The 20508-nt window shown below is 40.0% G+C and overlaps 1 protein-coding gene and 1 long non-coding RNA gene across 2 annotated transcripts; one reads left to right on the forward strand and one right to left on the reverse strand.

Annotated features, from left to right (window-relative positions):
• Positions 1–3752: 3752 nt before the first annotated feature.
• On the forward strand, positions 3753–13232 carry adra1ab (adrenoceptor alpha 1Ab). The gene is made up of 2 exons (XM_042509291.1): positions 3753–5455; positions 12757–13232. Exons 1-2 carry the CDS (start codon positions 4540–4542, stop codon positions 13230–13232), a joined length of 1392 nt encoding a protein of 463 aa, XP_042365225.1. The 5' UTR covers positions 3753–4539.
• On the reverse strand, positions 5549–20405 carry LOC121959799. Its single transcript, XR_006106938.1, has 3 exons — positions 20298–20405; positions 18524–18791; positions 5549–5748 (listed from the first exon to the last, which is right to left on the reverse strand). It is a non-coding gene; the product is annotated as an uncharacterized LOC121959799 (long non-coding RNA).
• Positions 20406–20508: the final 103 nt, after the last annotated feature.

Raw genomic sequence — 20508 nt, forward strand, 5'->3', positions numbered from 1 at the left:
TTCTTCCAAGGGCAAAGCAACATCTTGCTGGGAGATCCTCTAATGCAATAAAATGAGCAGTGCACTTTGGATTTCAGATGTAAATTGGAGTGTAATGATGTCCGCAGATAGCTTTTAATCAAATATCTGCAGGGAAGGAAATGTGTGCAGCGGCACTGTTGGGATACCCCGCTGGTCAGCTGAAAGTAAAATGCACTTAGGGATGCAGATAGTGATGGTTTTCCATTAATCTCTAGAAAATGAATCAAATTAATTAAATAAACATGTATTTAAGGCCTATCACAAGTTCTTAAAAGGTAATGTCTTCAGTTTGCTTGCTAAAACCTCAGCTACTCAGTTGCGAAACATCTATGACTTCAGAGTTTTTGCCTATTTTTTTCCACATGACGTGCAGTTTTCTGCAAAAATAGACTGTGAAATACTCTTCTGATGATCATATTGACACTTTTCACACCACCTTTCACTACAGTTTTAGTGTCTTTATCTGTCACACAAATCGAAAAAAATATATTTTAAACTTTAAACTATACTAAACTACTACTTTAAACTATTTTAAACGCTTCATGTTTTAGTTTCAAAATAAAAGCCTTCTGACAACACTTCTGTGGGTAGAATCCCTTAATTTGCTAACAGATGTTTATTGTGAAGTATTTGCAGGATGGTGTGGCTGACAGTGCAGTGACTTACACAGCTCCATGAATAAGTGGAGTACTGGCTTTTATTTGAGGAACTACAGTAGCTGTGGCAGCAGGAAGCTTTGCAGCAGCACTGCACCAATGCTGCAGTAGGCAGTATGTCCCCGGCGTTACTCTGATGATCAAAAGTTGGAAATAAAATCTTAGGGGAAAAAAGCCTTTCATTCGTGGGGTTTTTTTTTCAGATATGCACAGGATTTGGTTAGAGCAAAGACTTCATTTTTGGCAAAATTCTATTTGAGACATGTAGAATAAAATTTGGTCACATTTCCTGATGAAGGCGTGTCAGAAATTTACAGTTTCTGCCTGCGATAAAATGGTGTTTTTAAATAAAACATGGCTTTTCAAACATGCCAGCGGGTTTCAGAGTGTATTTAAAATTAATACAAAATACAACCATTTAAAACTGCATGTCTCCCCCTCAGCCAAATAAAAAAAAAACAAGTCCCTCCACAGCACTTAAAATGTTTTTCTGACATGCCTTCCCCATTTTGCAACATCCCCTCACCTCTAATAAATAACAAACAGTCTCTTACAATTACATAAAAAAACAGGAGTTGCAAAACCTCACATTTTGGAAGCTTGAACAAGCAAAAGTTGGCATTTTTGCTTGGTTAAAGACTTTAACAATTAATAAGTGAATGCTTGGAAAAGGTAAATTGATCAAACACATTGACATTTTAATGCTCTGTTTCCCACAGGACACAGGTCAACACATCAATAATATTTGTGACATTTATTGTTTATTCTTACTCCACATTTGTAGGTCAATTGACTCACTCAACCATTTCATTTTCCTGTCTTTTTTCACAGTATCTCTTGACAGCTCCTGTGCTTTTGACAAAACACAAGCAGCTCAACAGCGTTTGTCTGATAATCCTCCTTTTCCTGGAGAGAGAAAATTATGAATAAAAGATGCCAAAAACTAACAGTACATGGCTGGAAAAGGAGGGAAGGCAGTCAATAGTGCAACAGACGGGAAAGGTCATTGAACACATCTTACAGCACTTCATCATTTTGTCACGGCGCTGATATCACCCGGCCCCTTCCATGCTAATACACGCATGAATGAAACATGAAGGCAAAAGATATGTGGAGGAGTTTTTACTCTAAGATAAAGCGACGTTTTCAGCCTGAGGGAAATTAAAAATAATGTGTGAGCTCAGCAGCTGCAGGACTCAGACGTGCGCCAGGTTTGCTGCTCTGGTTTTTTTAACTCCAGGATTTGCCTGAATAATGTTGATTCACCTTTTGTTGAATTGTTTTTTACCCTATCACCTCGAGTCAAAGCAAATCTATTTCCTGCCCGACACTTTTTCACAGTCGTCCTCAAACACAGGTGGGCTGGGGAAATAAACTTTTTAGACGCGGTTAATCTCTTTCGCGCAGGCACTTCACCGTACCGAGAAATCTCATTACAACCGAAAATGCATTCCAAATATCACTGCGTTTAGCCGTCCTGCTGAAACAATCCCAGATATCCATTCACCGCCTATTTCACTTGCCCCCTCGGGCTACTGACGCTGGAAATCTGAGCATCAAGTGTTTATTTGGTTGGATTTCGTTCCGCCTCGTGGTGGGATGTGCAGCGAGCGAAAAGCCTTTGATCCTGCACGAACATGTGACAAGCATGACTCTGCTCTCCGAAAGGCTTTATCGCGGCTTGCTTTCTTTTTTTTTTTCCCTTGCTGCCGTTTATCTCACTCGGTGACATCCCAGATCTCCAACACGTACACTCAGAGTGGTACTGAGTGGGACTATCAGTGGGCCCGAGCCTTTGCCTCGCTAATATAGTGCTCTCCTCGAGGTTCAATTCCTGGCTTGTCATCCGGCGTTTGAGTTAGAGCCCAGCTTGCAGACGCGAGACCTTCAAGGAAGCCATCACAGGCTCTGGCTGAATGCTCAAAAAATATATATATCTCTTCGCTTTCATTTATCTTTGTCGTCTCTGCAGGGCTGGCTGGTTTTCTCATAATGCCACAGATCGTTTTCTCTTTTGCCCTCAAGAGGTCCTGATTGCCGCTGTCGTGTCCTTGTCTTTGACCCTGTTGTCTTTGATTACCTTCTCTTTCTTTTCTATTATAATACTCGCCCCGCTCAGGTGTCATGTTTTCTCCTCACAGTGAATAGATGTTTGCCTTTAATCGATCTGCCTGTTTAGATAAAGGTTAAACAAAAATCAGATATTAGTAATGGGATGTTTTATGGTCGTTGTTTGCGAAAAGGCATGTGGACTGTGATGTTTCTTGGATTAAAAGGAAACCGTGAATGCCACTTAGTTCACTCCACCTCCATTTTCTCCCTATGTTTTATAAAGATATCACACCAAGTAAAAAGTACAAAATATGTGCCTAAAAAGTGGTTAAAATAAACAAAAAAGAAAAAAACAAGACAAAAAAAAAACAAGGGCAGCTGCAAAGATGTCTGAATTTATGTCTGAAGATGATACACCGGGAAATGCACATATTTCAAAGATGCTGAAAATAAAACAAGAAAAAACAAAAAACAGAACCCACCACCCCAAGCAACCTGAGCATATTGGCTTTATTTATTTCAAAAACATGGCAAGAAGGCAATGAGCAACACAAGAAATTACCCAAAAATTAGTAAATAATTAGTGAAAAGTACAAGACAACTACCTGAACATTTGTTTAAAATGAATAAATCAGATAAAGAAAATGATAATAAAAATTTAAATAATTACAAAAACGAAATGAACAAAATTTAAAAATAAAACAAAAACCACCAAGGCAAACAAGAATTAGAAAAAGAAAAGATAATTCTGTAACATAACATAATTTTAAATATTTAATTATTCTAAATATATAGTATTTATCCCAAGCTTTTTTCTATAGATTTTTTCCATAGCTTTTTTAAATTTATTTTTTAAAGATTTTTTACATCTACTCATTTCTTGCAATTTGTGGAAACATTTCTTACCAAGTTACTGATTACCTATGTTTTTGAAAGAAATCACACCAATTTGCTCAGGTTTCATAGGTCAAAATACTCATGAAAGGCTATTGAAAACAGCACAAAAAAGTGATATTGCCCCAGAGTTAAACAAAAATCAGACACTAATAGTGGGCTGTTTTATGGTTGTTTGCTTGCAAAAAAGACACGTAGGCTGGGATGTTTTTTTGGATGAAAAGGAAATTGTGAATGCCGCTTTGTTCACTCAACCCCCATTTTCTCTAATGCGGCTGTGATGAGGGGAGAAGAATTGTAAATAGACGCTGTGAAAAAAAAAGAAGAGTGATGTTTTTACTCTTTAATCATAACTGCATGCTGTATGATGATTTTTTTTTTTTTTTTTTTTTCAAATTTACCTTTAATGTGCTCTTTTCAATGCATGAAATTTTGATTAGTTCCCACACTGCTGAAGAAAGAGCAGCACTTAAGAGGTCACAAGCTTGTTTTTGTATACTTATAAAAGCGTTGGATTATGAATGTGTTTTTTAATCTTCTTTTATCTCTTTTCTTGTTATTTTAAAGGTTTCCTGTGATAAAGCCTTTCAGCGCGGAACATGACGCTCCAAATGCTTAAGTGGCTGCCACTTAAAAACATGAATATTTGTCGTTTCTATTAAGCTGTTCTGGACTGAAATGACAAACTATGGTAGTGTGACATCCTGCCAGGGGACCCCAGCCAAGGCTATGTGATCAGCAGAGCGTCTGCAATCTGCAAATGAACTGGAGGAGCCGTTTATGCAGCAGGAAAAGCTTTTATCCTCTGCATGAGGCGGAGCAGGAAAAAGGCAGAGGGTTGAAACTGTATTAATTGAGGAGCAGATGTGTTATCAATCTGCAAGACATTTGTACAGTTTAATACATCCAACAGATTATGTTTCCTGCTGAGAACATGAGTGTTTTCTCTGCAGCTGATGGGTGTCCAAACTGCAGCTCCTCCACCCACCCAGAGGTGGATGTGGCCAAGGCGGTGGTTTTGGGGTTGGTCCTGGTGGTGTTTGTAGTCTTCGGGGTTCTTGGCAACATCCTGGTCATCCTGTCGGTGCTGTTCCACCACCACTGGCGCTCTGTGACACATTACTTCATCGCCAACCTGGCCGCAGCAGACCTGCTGCTCAGTGCTGCCGTCCTGCCCTTCTCCGCCACCTCGGAGGCTCTCGGCAGGTGGGTGTTTGGCCGCTCCTTCTGCAGCGTCTGGGCCGCCCTGGATGTCCTCTGCTGCACCGCATCTATTCTCAGCCTGTGTGTGATCTCTATCGACCGCTACCTGGCCGTCAGCTACCCCCTGCGCTACCCTGCCATAGCTACGGGTCGGCGAGGCCTGACTGCGGTGGCTGCTCTCTGGGGACTCTCTGCAGCTATATCTGTGGGCCCTCTGTTCGGCTGGAAGGAGCCAGACCCAGAAGATGAGACAGTGTGCCGAATCACGGAGGAGCCCGGCTATGCTTTGTTCTCAGCGCTGGGATCTTTCTACATACCTCTGGCCATCATCCTGGCCATGTACTGCCGCGTGTACACTGTGGCAAAGAGAAAGACACAAACCCTCAGGAGGAGCAGTAAAGGAGAAGCAGTTGAGACGGAGGGTGTTATGCTGAGGATACACAGAGGGAACCCCGCTCAGATGGGGAAGCCGGAGGAGGACGAGGGGACTGCGACACAGAAACACACATCCTTCTCCCTGACAAAGCTGCTGAAGTTCTCAAGAGAAGAGAAGGCAGCCAAGATGCTTGGCATTGTTGTCGGGTGTTTCATTCTGTGCTGGCTCCCATTTTTCCTGGTTTTACCCATCGGTAGGTACCTGCTAACTGCTTTGAACTTCAAATTACCCCAGTTTGTGCCTTTTCCATTTGTTATTATGTTCAAATCACAAAGCTAAACATCTGTCAAAGTGTCCCAGCAAACAATTGTTTTAGGGCAGCCCCTTAAAAGTTGGAAATCATCAGTCAGAGAGCCTTAATCGACTGAGCTTCAAGTTGAGCAGTCATATTTTTCTGTGCAACGCACTTATAGGGATGTTTTGGTCCCCAGATTTTGCTGCAGAGTGAATTCTCTTGACTTTCACGCCACTCTTTGGTACAGGGAACTGCGGACATGTAGGCAGCAGCACAGAGGAGGAAAGAGGAGAGACCATTTGTTTAGAGGTGGTGAATTTACAGTTTACAGCAACTTAATACAGTCTCTAGCTTTTGTTTGATATTTAGTGTCTGCAAAAAATTTTGTTGCACAAATACAACTCGTTTAACCGCATAGACCATTCAAACTTTCAGACTTCATTTGAAAATTGAATCATTAAATATTGCTGTGGTCTTTCAGCTCTGTTTTTGGTCTAAACCAACTCTTGAGGTAAATATCCGACTCTGTCAGGCCCCCAGGAAGTGCATCAGACTTTGAAGCCAATGTTCATAGCCCAAAAGTGTAATCAAATCCGTCACACCTTTGGCCTGAAAAGACTTTTTCCCATTGACTTACATGGCGAAAGAGACTTCTGTAAGTCAGTGGATGAATGCAAAATCACTTGTTTCACTACTAGGATTTAATCCATTCAGTCTTTAGTCTAGAAGATCCACACGATAAATCATGTTTTTGGCTTCATGCGCCACTGAGCAACTTTCATTGGAATGCATGGGGCTCTGTTTTAAATGCTGTATCCAGTTCTCATACAGCTATGCACTCTATAGTTGCAAAATGCTCCACTTTGCTCCACAGCCAGTCTCTAACTGTGTCTGTCTGCTGTTTTTTACTGAGCAGTTAGTTTACAGTGGGTCGTTAGAGCTTTTTCACTGAAAACACCTGCCGGCTGAAATAACGCTAAGAGCAGTGAGAGTGAACCAGAACAGTAAAGTTGCAGCCAGGACAACTAAACAATGAGCAACACTGGTGGGTGAAGTTACAGGTGCAAGTATTCTTTCAGCCAGACAGGGCAGTTAAAAACTGTTTTTCAGGCCCAGTTCCCAGGAGAAAATGTTGGCATTCTAGTTTTCTGCAAACCACAGATATGTTACATTTCTACATTTCATAGACATAGTTCAGATTACATGTACATGAGCTCATTTTTGTCATTGATGGAGGAACAGTGAATGGCATAACACCTGGGTGGGACAATTGCCAAGCTGCAGACCACTGTGCCAGACAACAGCGTATTAGCAATATTTTGGCAACATTTGAAGCTGTGATTGTGCCACCAAAACTGTATGTTTCATCATGCATATCAATCAGAAAGTTATGTCACTTCAAGCTGTCATCTTTGTGTAACTTAAGAGCTGCAACTTAGGAGACAGTAAAAAAAGAAAGTATTTTATACGATGCAGTGACTGCAATATTTATTGTTTCAGATGTACAGAAGGTACCTTAAGAATTCTGGAAATACTTAAAAACAGCAGTCAGTTTTGTTAAATATGCTGGGTTTTTTAAAGGGTTGCCACAAATGTAAGTATTTAGAGCAGCTCTGTGACTTGAATGCAACAGTAATGTAATGAGAGGCACAAAATGGGGCATAAAATGACAAAACAAACCTCAAAATGATTGATCTGCTGCACACTTTTGAGGAAATAATGTATTCTCCGAATCTAAAAAAAGGGATTTAAATGATTCAGAAATGAATTGATGTCACAATGAGAGCTTTAATGATTTATTATAGAGGTCTGCTTTATTCTGAAAAATATATAAAATGTTAATTAAAATTTCAGCAGAAGGAAAACTGAATAGAAATGAACTGATTAAAGATTAGTCCCCCATTGTGGTCAAACATGTGAGCTTCAGTTAACAATATCAAGAGCTCAGGAAAGAGGTACATGTCCACTAAGCCAAATATTCAACTTTATCTTCAATAAATTACACCTACATTTTGTCAGACTTTGTCAAAAAAAGGCGATAACAGCGATGTTATCGTAGATTTAAGAGAGGACAGAACTTAACTGCTGTGAAGCGTAATCTAAAATCTTAATTGCTTCTGAAATAACTCTTAAGGCTTGACTGGGATAAGTGATTGTCGGAGTGGACCGGTGTGTATTTAAGGGTAATAGTCTGTCAGCAGTTACCTCCCGGGTCACAGATGGTGAGATTATTCCTGAAATGTGTTCTGTAACACACACTGTAATCTTACTGAAGGAAGGGACAATCTATTATAAAAGATGGACAGGATGTGGATGAAACACATCCTCAGGATGAATAATATGTGTTACCTTTTTCTCTTTTTTTCCCCCTCAGTGTGTACATTCAGAATATTAAAGGCCGCGGGCGTAATCCAAATGTAAACAACACAGTAGCTCTTTCAAAAACTGGCAGCTGTTGTTTCTCTTAAATTGATTAGCAGGTTATTTAACGCGGGGATTAAGTTTACACAATAACTGAAGCCAAGTTATTATAGTTTGACTTTACTTTAACTTTCATGGTTATGTTGTTATTTTCTGATTCTGTATATTTATTTAAAGTGGTAAAAAAGGGCTTTTTCACAAGTGACATTTTGGCAATGCACAGTTGTAAAATCACAGCAGTAAATAATAAAAATAATAATGGCTTAATTGCATTAAGGTGCTTCAGTTTTAGAGTCTTTGTCATGACTGACACACTTGAATACAACAGAGCCATTGTTAGTTATTAATACCACCTGTGCTTTCGCTACCATGTAAATACAGCGAAAAAAAGGCCAATAAATCAATCATTCGTTTGGCAGAAAGCCTATGAAATGTGATGATTTTCTGCACCTCATGTTGTATATTTCATTGTATATTGAATATTTCAGGGTCTTGGTCTGTTGTTTGGAGAAAACAAGTAATTTAAAGATGTTTCCTGGTGCCCTTGAAAACTATGGCAGGTATTTTTTCACAATTCCCTGACATTTTATTGACTATACCCTTAACATGCAACCTTAAATTCAAATAGTTATATCACTAAACAGAAGAAAAACAGGTTTACACCTCAGATTAGGTTTCTCTCTACAATATTTAGCTATTATTCTGAATTATTTATTTTTCTGTTGGTGGGTTTGGATATTCCATATCAGGCCTTTTTCCAAAAGAAGCATTTTCCGATAGAGATGTGCAGGGTATGCTGGCATTATTCTGGTTTTAGGAGCATTATCTGGACATGGATGCAGTGCTTTCAGAGAATGTGTCTCAATTTGAGCTTTTACAGCTGTTTGCAACACGCGGCCTTTTCCTCATTTACAGCTCAGCACGCTGTGCACAAACCAGCTCGGCAACAGTTTCCGAGGCCTGAGTAAAGATAAGTGCCCAAAAAAAGAGCCCACATTTCTAACTTTCATTATGAAAGACTTGGATATGAATAGGTTTTTGTATATCTACAATTATCAAAATGTTGACCTTTTCATGAAGGTGGATGAAGGAATGAAATAGCTAAGTTTGCACAGCCACCGGTAAAAAACTTTTGAAAAACTTCATTTTGGTTTAGCTATTCCACTTTTCCATATTTTGACTCGATAAATGACACGTTAGGGTAAGCTGAAAAGGAGTATGCACAGCTGCATGTAAATGTGAATCAGTGAAATATTTATTTTCAGCTATTTTTAGCCTTTGTCTTTTTTTTTTGGAAAAAGGTCAATAACAGACAATTTTGTGCATGTGAATGTAGTCAGTGCTAATAAATTTCATTGAAATCCATTTAATAGTTGTCAAGACATTTCACTCACAACCGCATGTCAAACTATCCATGGCACTAACGAAAAAATCTAAGGATTAATGATATTTAATATGGATACATCATCCAGAAACTACGTATGTCTACGATTTTTTGGCCTATCCAACCAGTAGATGTTAGGGTTCATTAATTGGAGTTTGGACGCCTACATGTAAACAGGAATATTAGTGGAATATTCATTTTCAGCAGTCATATAAACAGTTTAGTTGTAATATCTTTTTGGAATAGGGCAGAAAAAAATATATATTTATGTATTTACATGTAGTCAATGCTAACAGATTTCATTGCAATCCTTTAAATATTTAAGATATTTTACCTAAAAATTAAAAGTCGCACACTAAATAAAAGTGTGCAGAACAATTAATAATAATAATTCGATTGATGTTCTAGGAATTGACGATGTCTGTATATCCCCTTTGTGCCAATCCATCCAGCAGATGTTGAGATATTTCAGTCAATAAGTGAAACTTTTGTGCTGGTGGCACTACAGGAAAGCGTCAGGGGATCACCAACGTAATTGGGATGAATCTTTTGGGTACCACAGATATCTTTACCAAATTTCATGGCAATCCATCATATAGTTGTCAAACCATTTAACTAACAAACAAAAATGTCAACCTCGTGATGGCGTGAGAGGAAAGATCAGAGGATCACCAAGTCAGGAGTCATACACAGAAGATTATGAATATCTGCACAAAATTTCATGGCAATCAATCCAAAAGTTGTTGAGCTATTTCAGTTTGGACCAAAATGGTGGACTGACCAACTGACCGACATTGCCATCTATAGACCTGATCCACTATGAAGGCTAAAACTACAGACCGGGTCTTTATGATCTAACAGCAGCCCTCCTGTGGTTTAGCATTGTTGCTATTATGATGCAAAAGTTGTTCAGGCCTGAATCATTTGTATAATGTTGCTTAATATGTTTTGCTCAGGCAGGACCATCCTTCATCCTTCACCGCTGTCCTTCGACTCCACAGCTCGAGTTTCTCAGAAGGGACATCAAGAAATTCAATTACAAGCAACCAAATAGACCAAATAAAACACCACACTGGAGCAGAATGGGCTTCTACTGTGAGATGAAATGGAATGAACCAAACTATTGCTCCCTCCTATGAAAGCTATTATAGATAACAAGCACAAGGCTTAATGGGCTGTAATGCTACGAGGCATCCTCTGTCACCCTGTAGCCTCCCAAGGCAGCCAGTCATCGGAGAATAGTTATGCATTTCAATTGAGACAGACCTTCACGGCTCACAGCGCACTGCTCATTCAAGCTCCGAGGCAATGATAGGCTGAGATTCCCAGACTGAGGGTTTGAAAAACCACTGAATATTTTATTTTGTATTTTTCCTGCACACTTCAGATGGAAAGCCTGTTTTGTGCTGAAAGCACCACCCGCCTTTCACCGCAGCTGCAACCATGCTGACATTACTTGTACAGTCTGCTTACAGAGCTTATAAAATGAGCTGAACTTCAGTGGGACCATGTACAGTATAAAGCCGCTGTGAAGCATTGCTTTTGTAAAAATTTGTCATGCAATTCATCCCAAAGATGTTCAGGACTATGCAGGCCTGTCAAGATGTCCCTCTACTAACTGGGAAAACCATTTCTCTAATGAATCTGGTTTTGTGCACAGGGTTTTGTCATATTGAATGAGGAAATAGCCAAGCACTTACTGGTTCCACATAATTAGAAACACACTAAACTAAAATATTGCATGTTGTAGCATTGCAGCAAGATTTCCCTTAATTGGAACTAAAAGGGGTCAAAATCATGAAACACAGCAGCGCACCAAAGGTGTGGACACCCCTGTCCACCTACTTTTGGCCATAAAGCATAAATCAGTGACCAACTTGAACTTTTGCACAATTCATCTTTACAAAGTTCCAAATACTTACATATTGTTTTTAGATATTCTCGACATCGAAACATCTTTCGACTTTAAAATGTTGTTTTTACAATTAATGTCACGACCCAGGAAACGCAGGACTGAACCCAAACACAGACAAAGCAGGCAGAATAGACAAGTGACTGTACCGTGCTGACTTGATATTGGTACTGAGTGTGGGCAATGCCTGATGTGACAGACCCAAAAAGCTGGCTTGCCAGATAATGTTAGCTAGTTTGTTAATAAATACTGAAATATATGATTTTATTGGTACACATCTGTTTTTTTTTTCTTTTTACATTCCATCCATGCCTGACTCACTGCAACCCAGGTGGTATCTTTTATGTGAGGCAGTATTTTGTATTTTTTATGGTCTATATCGTGCCAGTTCACTACTTAATACTAACAGCGAGGGCTGGGAAAGCGCTCTAAATGGAGCGTTAATGTGTCAGCCTGCAGCAGCATTCACAGAGCTGTCAGCTTGTAAATTAAATAATATTGCCCAACAGGGCAAAAATGCACGCTAGCTTTCCTTGTTGACAAATAATTGCCTTCATAGACAGTAATGTACACAATATGATTTTTTATAAGCCTGAATGAAATTCATCAGGTTTCTGTCTCATCAGTCTCCCTTGACTTGTTTGTTTGTTTGCATGGGCCATGTTGTCGTGGTGAAGTAAACGTCGCTCTAGCTGCTGAAATTTAGTGGTGGATCCAACATTATCTTCAAAATCTGTCAAATGGTATGCAGAGTCCACTTACTTGGTGCAACGCAGACATATGCAGACCCAGTGAGTCCTACATGGGTTTTACCTTTATTTGATAGGACAGAAAGCGTAAAAGGGGTACAGAGAGCGAGGGGACGACATGCAGCAAAGGGCTAAAGATGGAATTGAACCCACGGTCACTGCAGCAAGGACACAGCCTTTGTACATGGGGTGCCAAGCTCTACCAGGTGAGCCACTGGGCACCCCGTCATCTGAAATGTTATTCACCCCTCTGCTCACATTGAAAGTAAATGCAAGGCGAATATTTGCTGGTGTTGATTTTGCTCATGTGTGACTTTGCCATAAGTTCAGCAATTTAATGCCAAAGTGAAGGTGTTTGCAGCCTCACAGGGAGGTACATGTCCCAGTTTCAGGTTCCAGAAGCCTAAAAGAAAAAGTATGGATGCAAAAAAAAAAAAATCAAACTTTGACTTTGGCTTGAAATGAATGTAAATGGGTTGTTTTATGCACTGAGAGGCTGATGAGGGAATCAGCTGCAGATGAGTGGGGTGAGTGAGGCTGGGCAACTACAGAGTAGATGAGGAACAGGTGTGTCGATAGGCGGGGCAGTCAGCTGCAAGGAGGGAAAGTCTGATGGCATCTGGTGGATGAATGGAAAAATGGCAATTAAGAGGCCTGGGGATCAGGAGCAAAGTGTGACGAGTTATGAAAATGCTGTAAATGTAGAGCTACCTAATCGCTTTCCAATTCTAAATGAGCGTCAGTGTTCGTTTTCGTCCATATTTTCATTTGTGTGTTTGTGTGTGTTCTCCAGGGTCCATCTTCCCGTCTTGTAAGCCCTCTGAAACCATTTTCAAGATAACCTTCTGGCTGGGTTACCTCAACAGCTGTATCAACCCCATCATCTACCCGTGCTTCAGCCGGGAGTTCAAGAAAGCCTTCCATAACGTGCTGCGTGGCCACTGCCTGAGAACCGGGGTGCCGGCTGCCAAACCACAAGGACACATGACTACCCATTCCTCCAGTGCGGGCCCCACGTCTAATACCTCTGTTCTCTCAAGCCAGAACCGCGTCACTGTTTCCTCGTGGGGCTGCTGCAGGGCGCTGTCAACCTCCTCGTCATCTGTCTGCGGCTCGGATCAGGCTCAAAGCGCTCAAATCCAGAGCAGGAGTCTGCTGAAGGCGTGGTGTCTCTCAGCGAGTCGAACGCCAGTACCACAGAACCCAAACAGCCACAGATCAACCAAGGTGTTACGCCTTTCTCTCGGCGTCAAAGGAGAAGCTGTTTGATTGGCATGTTGAAGGTGGAATTTTGAGCCTCCGATCTTGTACTTTTTTGGTTTTGCCTCGTGGAAACACTTACGTACAACTTTTGCATGTATAAATATATTCCTCAGAGTGCAAGGCCAGCTCATAGAGAGACTTAAAAAGATAACTCTGTTGCCTCAAGGCTTTATGCCAGTGTAAAGGCAAATGCCAAATAAAATATGATTTGGGAAAAGTGAATGAATAATATTTTGTCTGCACTCTACAGCTTCTACTGAGCTGCTCATGAACAGAGCACCACATGTCAAAACGTTCGATAAGAGCAACTTGGTGGTCAACAAGGAGAAGATGCACAGCATGAGACTTTCAGAAAATATAACTCTCTCCCTCTGGCTAAAAAATGCAAGCCAAAAGCCCTTTTTTTTTTGCAAGTATGAGCGTCAGGTTAGCCAGAATCACTATCTGCACTTGAAAAGGAATAAAAAAATAATAATCTTATTGAAATGACATAATGAAAGAACTCCAGAGACATGATTTCTTTAAACATTGGTGGTATTTCTACAGATTGCACAAAAGCCCTTAAGGGCGAGGAACTTATAAATCCCGCCATAATTAGCATTCGCTGACAGCTCTGAGAAAGTGGAAGCTGGTGTAGGAGTGTGGGTTTGACATGTGCGACCACCTCTTTAAAAGGGACTAAACTCTCACAGGCTTTGATTTTGAAATCCCTGTCATGGACTGAAAAAGTTGCAGGGAAGAGAAATATCAGTTGTTATCTGTGAGGAAACCCACAACACACTGCAGTCTCAAACAACAGCCATGACTCTGCCCCTCTGATGCTTTTATCGTTCGGTTTTTGTTTTTGTTGAGGCTGTATCAAAGATGTCTTGAATCAACTTTTTATGTTTGACATCATAGCTTGTGGTGGTGTTAAATAAATGAAAAGGTGTCAGACAGAATTCTTCTTTTTCTGAGTACTGGTTTCCTGCCAGTGCGACTCTCCAGAGTTGTGTTTTCCCCATGCAAACACTGGAAAATTACATCATTTCCTGATGTCTGAAACTGATTCATGAGAAATTCAAGCAGCACCCGTCTGTTATCTTTAGTTCTTTCGTAACATCTGTACGTTGTCTATAAAAATGCAGTCTTTGATTTTTGGCCTCTAGGTAGAAGAACTCCAAGTCAAGCTGACAAACGCACAGCCCTGAAATTCACCGTATAAAGCTGTTGTGTAACATGCAAACGATTGTCTGTTTACACATCCAGCAGACACAGAGCAAAATTACACCATCTGAATCATGCCTGTGATTACGCAGCCTGTTTTCATTCAGAGGCCCTGAAATAGCGTCGCTTTGTCAGTGCTTTTGGCATAAAAGAGTGACGCCTAAAGACACTTTTCAAATGCGCATGAACAGAGTCAAGTGAGAACGTGGCCGAAAAGAAATGGTCAGGGTGTTATTATAGGCTACCATGATGGCCAGACAGCATCCACCTGATACACTTATATGGGCAACGTTCGCATGACGTGCAGGTGGATGGTACTACGTTGAAACGAAAGGAGTGAAAGTGCGCCTACAGGGCAGGGTGGGGGGGGCAGGCTTTGATTTGGGAGTCTGGTGTTTGCTTTGTATTTAAAAGTTTTGTTTTTTTCTAAACCTTTACCATGTGCCTCCTTTGTCTAAACCTAAGCATCTGTGTCTGCATGTGTGTTTGTTGACATCACAGTAAAGGTTGGGATGTTGGGACGAGAACGTGTGAACAGCGTTTCCATGTGAAACCAAAAGTCAGCTTCAGTTTTTGAACATCGTAACAGAGTTACTGGCATACATCACATGACTTAGTAGTCAAGTGACATAGATAGTAAATTGCTTTAACAAACGTAACCCAAACCTTGATCTTTTGTCTAAATCTAACGAAGTAGTTTTGTTTCCTAAACTGAAGGTAATTTCGGTGGCGAAAGCTACATTTACTGTGGAGACGGTATTTTATTTTGAAAGGCACAGCAGAATGTAATAAGTGGAAATTGACTCAACAACATGTCTGAAACTGACGCTACAGGGATACATAGAGCATTTTAGTTTAAAGCATAGGACCACTAAAAAGCAGCCATATTTGAAAAGTTGGGAAAAAAACATATTGATCAGCTAGGTGCTTTACTCTTTGGTTCTGGGCAGGAAGTGTACAGTCTGTGAAACCGAAACAGTCAAAACAAGCCTTGGGTGCCCAGTAGTTCACCTGGCACAGCAGGCGCCTCATGTACTATGTCATTCCTTTTCTCTCTCCTTTTCACGCTTCAGCAGTCCTATCAAATAAAAAGGCAAAAAGCCATAAAAAAATTACTTAAAAAAGGAAAAGAAAAGGCAAAAATAACCTTTAGCATCACAGAGCTATTGGGTTCATTACTAAGAGTGACTCCTTTCATATTATACCCATTTGAACCATTGTCAATTAGAAATATGTTGATTAATGCAGCTTTAAATCTCACTTATTTAGTATCCAAGGGCAGAAATACACTCTCATTTGTAGCCTCGTAATGGGGGACACTGCTGTGGGGTAATTGGTATTCAGTTCACATGATGAAAGGAAAAGGTGATTAACTTTTAATAAACTCAATCACTGCTGCAGCAGAAGCTACAAAAATACATTACTGTAACCTTCAACAAAAGGCTGGAAGATTATCATGACACATGCCAACACAGACGTGGCCCCTTTCAATTAATTAAAACCTGGCCAGTCAACAAAAAGTGAAAGCTTTACAAAGGCTAGTTTTTATTGCAAGGCGATTATATGGGACTGCGTTATACTTTATGAATTCTCCGGTGTGCCAACCCACTCTGTTTTTATTGAAATAAATGAATTAGCAAACAAAAGCCAACCATATCACACAAATTCATAAACAAATATGATGTGGTCCGGTGTCAAGACAATGTGAGTGCTTCATTAAGAAGCATGTCGTGATTAATAGCTTAAGAAAACATGTTTCGGTTGTCTGATCTCTTTTAGGAAGTTGTCACACGTTTCCTCTTAGCTATTAATCCTTCGCTTACGAACAGAGTTGTTTTTCTCTGCTGCGCTCAGATTAAAGGCTTTTTTTTCTACCCTACAGACACCAAACAGTGATGAATACCTGAGAATGCTTATCATGGAGACGCAGGGTGTTTTAAGAATTTATACAAGACAAATGATTCGTCATTTCATTCACAGTCACCTGAGGTAAAGACACGGGAAGAGGAGTTACCTTCATACTGCGTCGCTGTACTTAAACAGTGGCATTATGGAGCCAATCAGGAGGATAATGTCTGTGTTTAAACTCTTGTAAACTGCCACACTTTACATTGTTGGAACTGTCCCGCGCAGCTAATAAACATGCAGCTCTCGTTTTCGGAGATTATGCAGCCGAGGACTTAATGTTACACTGCATTAGGCAGCAAGTGGCAAAAGGAGATGTGTTGAATCGTCATTAGAGAGGCATGGCTGAATGCAATAAATATTATATATTAGTAAACACAATGAAATTTCACACTTGGACTAATAACACATTTTCATATATTCTCCTGAAGGGTAAGTTTGGCATTTTTCAATGTGGACCCTATTTTTCCATATTTTTGTGTCTAAGTGAGTAGTGGGGACAACAGGTTTTAAAACTGGTCTGGTTTCGAGTGTGAAAGCTGCAAAGAAACAGGCTTCAGTGTAGCCATCGAGGGCGTGTTTGTGCCATCAATGTACGTCCACTGAATGTGTTCGTGCCACTGACCGGTTTAGATTATCAAGCTACATTGGCCTTTTTTTCACACAACAACAGTGTTTAGGGGGCCTGAAAATGCAAAACTAGCACTTTTAGTGGATGTAAACTGAGGGTGCAAACATGCCCCCAAATGGTTACATTGCAGCCTGTTTGCCCACTGCTGCCTTGTTCACATTTGTCATTTAGACAGAAAAACTGACAAAAACTTGAGAAAATTGTGTTGAAAATACTGAACTTAGCCTTTAACTCTTCAGAAAGTCGATGTCACTCTACAAGTATAAAGACAGAAAATGTATTTTTCATCTCAACAGGCTTTTTCTTATGTTTGAATGTCAAATCAACAAACACAATCCATCCTTGCTTCATCCTATTTGGTTAAAAATTCATAGCTCTACACAGCAGACATTGCCTTCTCTCAGCTTCCAAAGAGAAAAAATACCTTTAAAACAATAATACAGAACACAAAATCAGTAATAAAGGTACAGAAGCAGAGGGAGACTCATCAAACGAGTGCGTGCTCTGTGTGTGTGAGTGTGCACATTCATGCCCAAATGAACTTGTGTCCATTCATTTGTGTGTACACCTGTATTTGTTTGAGCGCAATTTCAGGTTGTTTTTTATGCTTGTGTGTGAAGAGCAGTTGAGCGGTGCTGTCTGCTCGGCTCCGATATTATTTATGGAAATGAATGCATCAGATTCCTACTAAACATGCAGCTCTCATTTTCAGACAGCAGCACAGGATTCAAACAGAGTTGCAGCAGCTGTAAGGCAAACACTGTGGTGATAAATGGATCCCGGCTCCCATTACTGGAGCGACGAGCGTGTGCCGTTTAACCTAATCAGTTGACTTAGCAAAGTGATGTTTCATTACAAAACGCTGATCATGATTAATAACCACGTTGAGCAGACGACAAACTGCATCAGGAAGTCGGAGAGGCATCATTATTTGCAATGAGAAAAAAATATGGTTTGTGTCAAACTTCACTGAGACTTCTGACAGTCTCCTCTTCTTGAGTCGGGGTTTTTTTTCCAAGTGACTGAGCATAAATTTGAAATTTTATTGACACTCTCAGAAGCATTCAGAGCTTGTAAGAGCATGTGGGGAAAGTAACTACACCAAATCCACCCACTGCTTAAGTACGTTATGAAACTCTCTCATATGCAAAATGTCCTCAGGTTGAACATCATAACACAGGTGCATGCTCTGATGTTTGTGTGAATGTGCGAAAACGAACAGCCTACTTGCAAATGCAACTCCTGGCATTAGTGTTGCTGTTAAAGTTGCCAACATTTCCCTGCTGTGTTGTTTACTTTAATAATTTTCTGCGCTATTAAATGTTTAGATGATATGTTGTAATACAAGGGGTGACGAATGCTCGTCTGCCAACTGAAATTAAATTGGAAAGTTGGTTTGTTTTACGGTTGCTGATTTATCCATTCAAGTTCAAGTTTTTAATCACAGCCAAACAACAAGCAGTCGTTGCCACTGAAAAACTTGAGTCTCGGGCCCCTCCAACAATGCTAATTAAATATTTATACAAAGAAAAACAATACAATATGAATAGTGTACCTGCAGAAGTTGCAGAGTATCCTGGAGTCCACGTTAAAAATGCCTGAGGAGGAAGAAGAGCCAATGGAGGAAGCTGAAGCTGCTGAATCTCTGCCGTCGTCCCATTGATGGGAATAAGGGGGCGGGTCCTTCCTGTAGTCCACAATCAGCTCACTTTTACTGATGTTGAGGCTCCAAGTGCTTGTAAAGTTTTGGGCAAAAGCCAGATGGTTTGTTTTTTAATTTTCTTCCTTTCAACATTTACTCCATTGGATGGATTGTAAAGCAGCTGCAAAGAAAATTGAAATATGACAACATTATTGAGAATAACTGCGCTTTCATTTGTTGAAGCATAAACAATATCCTTTAATCATGAGTGCGCCTACAGGGCACATGCCCAGTGGCCCACAGTGTCAGGGGTCCAATGGATAATGTCCCTCAAATTAACCCGCAAAAGACTTCATATGACCACAAAGGACAAGGTATATTTCAAAGAGACATGAACTGAACTTTAAAAGAGACCCAAAATGACAACAAAGACATGCAAAGGAACCACAAAGAGACACAGAATGACCAAAACAAGATGCAGAGGACCTACAAAGCCACAGAAAACTACTACAAAAATGCAATGCAAGCAAAAGACAAAAATACCTACAAAGAGACACAAAACAACTACAAAAAAACCCACAATACAAACAAAACATCCACAAATATAACCCCACGAGACATAAGTTGAACTTTAAAGAGACCCAAAATGACAAAAGACATGTAAAAGAACTACAAAGACACAAAAAAGACTACAAACAGATGCAATGTACCCACAAAGAGACACAAAACAACTACAAGCACATGCAAAGGAACTACAAAGAACCACAAAAAACTACAAAAGGCAAAAAACAACCAAAAAAAGACACAAATATACCGCCACCAGACACAAATGACCTAAAATAGACCAAAACAAGAAAAAAAAAAAGAAACACAAAACAACCACACAGGACACACACACAAAATTACCACTGAGACAAAAAGATGCTGACAATCACAAAGAGATGCAGAACAAATAAACAAAAGAGACACAAAAATACAGTGTTGTTTTGTAAGAGAGTGTGTGGGGCCTTTTGCATGTCTGTGCCCAGGGGCCCATTGCCTCATAATCCTCATAATCTTTGTTAGATGTATGAATATAATATTCATTTTTAGCCATGGATACTGAAAGCTGTTTAATGCCTCAGACAGTTGAACGTAATGTCAAAGGGCTCACTAATAGTGATGAACCCATAACGAAATTTCCATTAACTCTGCTGCTTTTAGTTTGTTTTTCACAGCATCAGCAGCTGTTTGCAGTGAAGCGTTTCAGAGCCTACTGTGCTCTACCTGCCCTGCACCAAACAAACAGGCTGTTAGCCACCAGCCAAGTGGAACATTTAGCAGCTGGCCAGATGTTTTTGACAGCAGTTAGTAAGTATAGCACCCTTAAAGTTGCATAATGTGATATTTTTATCAGAAAATAAATAAGTGGACACACAAAATATATCAAGCAGCACAAGCAACTAGCAAAGAGAGCTAAAAGCCATAACTACAAAACACAATTAAAAGTTAAGAATTGACTTAAAAACAAAGTGGAAATGTCTACCTCAGCATTAAAACAAGCACATTCGTCCCCCAAACAGAAACAAAACAGTAGCAAAATTTGACAAATTAAAGTCATTTACATCATTAATTAATGTTGAAATACATAAATTGGTTCATAATAATTTACCAGAATGCAGGAAATTACAGTTTAAACGTTTCATACCTGTCCCAAGAAATGTTGAAACAAAACCTGTGCGCTCACAGGTGACAGTCCAAAAACACAAACAGGGGTTTCCAAAAATGTTTGGCAGGTTCAGATTCATCAGGGGGAACTGCGGGGAACAAAAGCCTGGAGCTTACAAAAAGGAGAGGAGCTGGCAAAGAGAAAAGAAACCACAGACTAAACACACGAGAGGAGGGTTAATGAGGGACAG

Source organism: Plectropomus leopardus, chromosome 20 (assembly GCF_008729295.1).
Source record: "Plectropomus leopardus isolate mb chromosome 20, YSFRI_Pleo_2.0, whole genome shotgun sequence".
Lineage (NCBI taxonomy): Eukaryota > Metazoa > Chordata > Actinopteri > Perciformes > Serranidae > Plectropomus > Plectropomus leopardus.

What these genes read in the sequence shown, in the direction of transcription:
- adra1ab (XM_042509291.1), top strand. Translation starts at nt 4,540, where the DNA reads ATGTTTCCTGCTGAGAACATGAGTGTTTTCTCTGCAGCTGATGGGTGT. An exon ending in TTTCCTGGTTTTACCCATCG is followed by an intron (nt 5,456 to 12,756) that starts GTAGGTACCTGC and finishes TGTGTTCTCCAG; the next exon opens with GGTCCATCTTCCCGTCTTGT.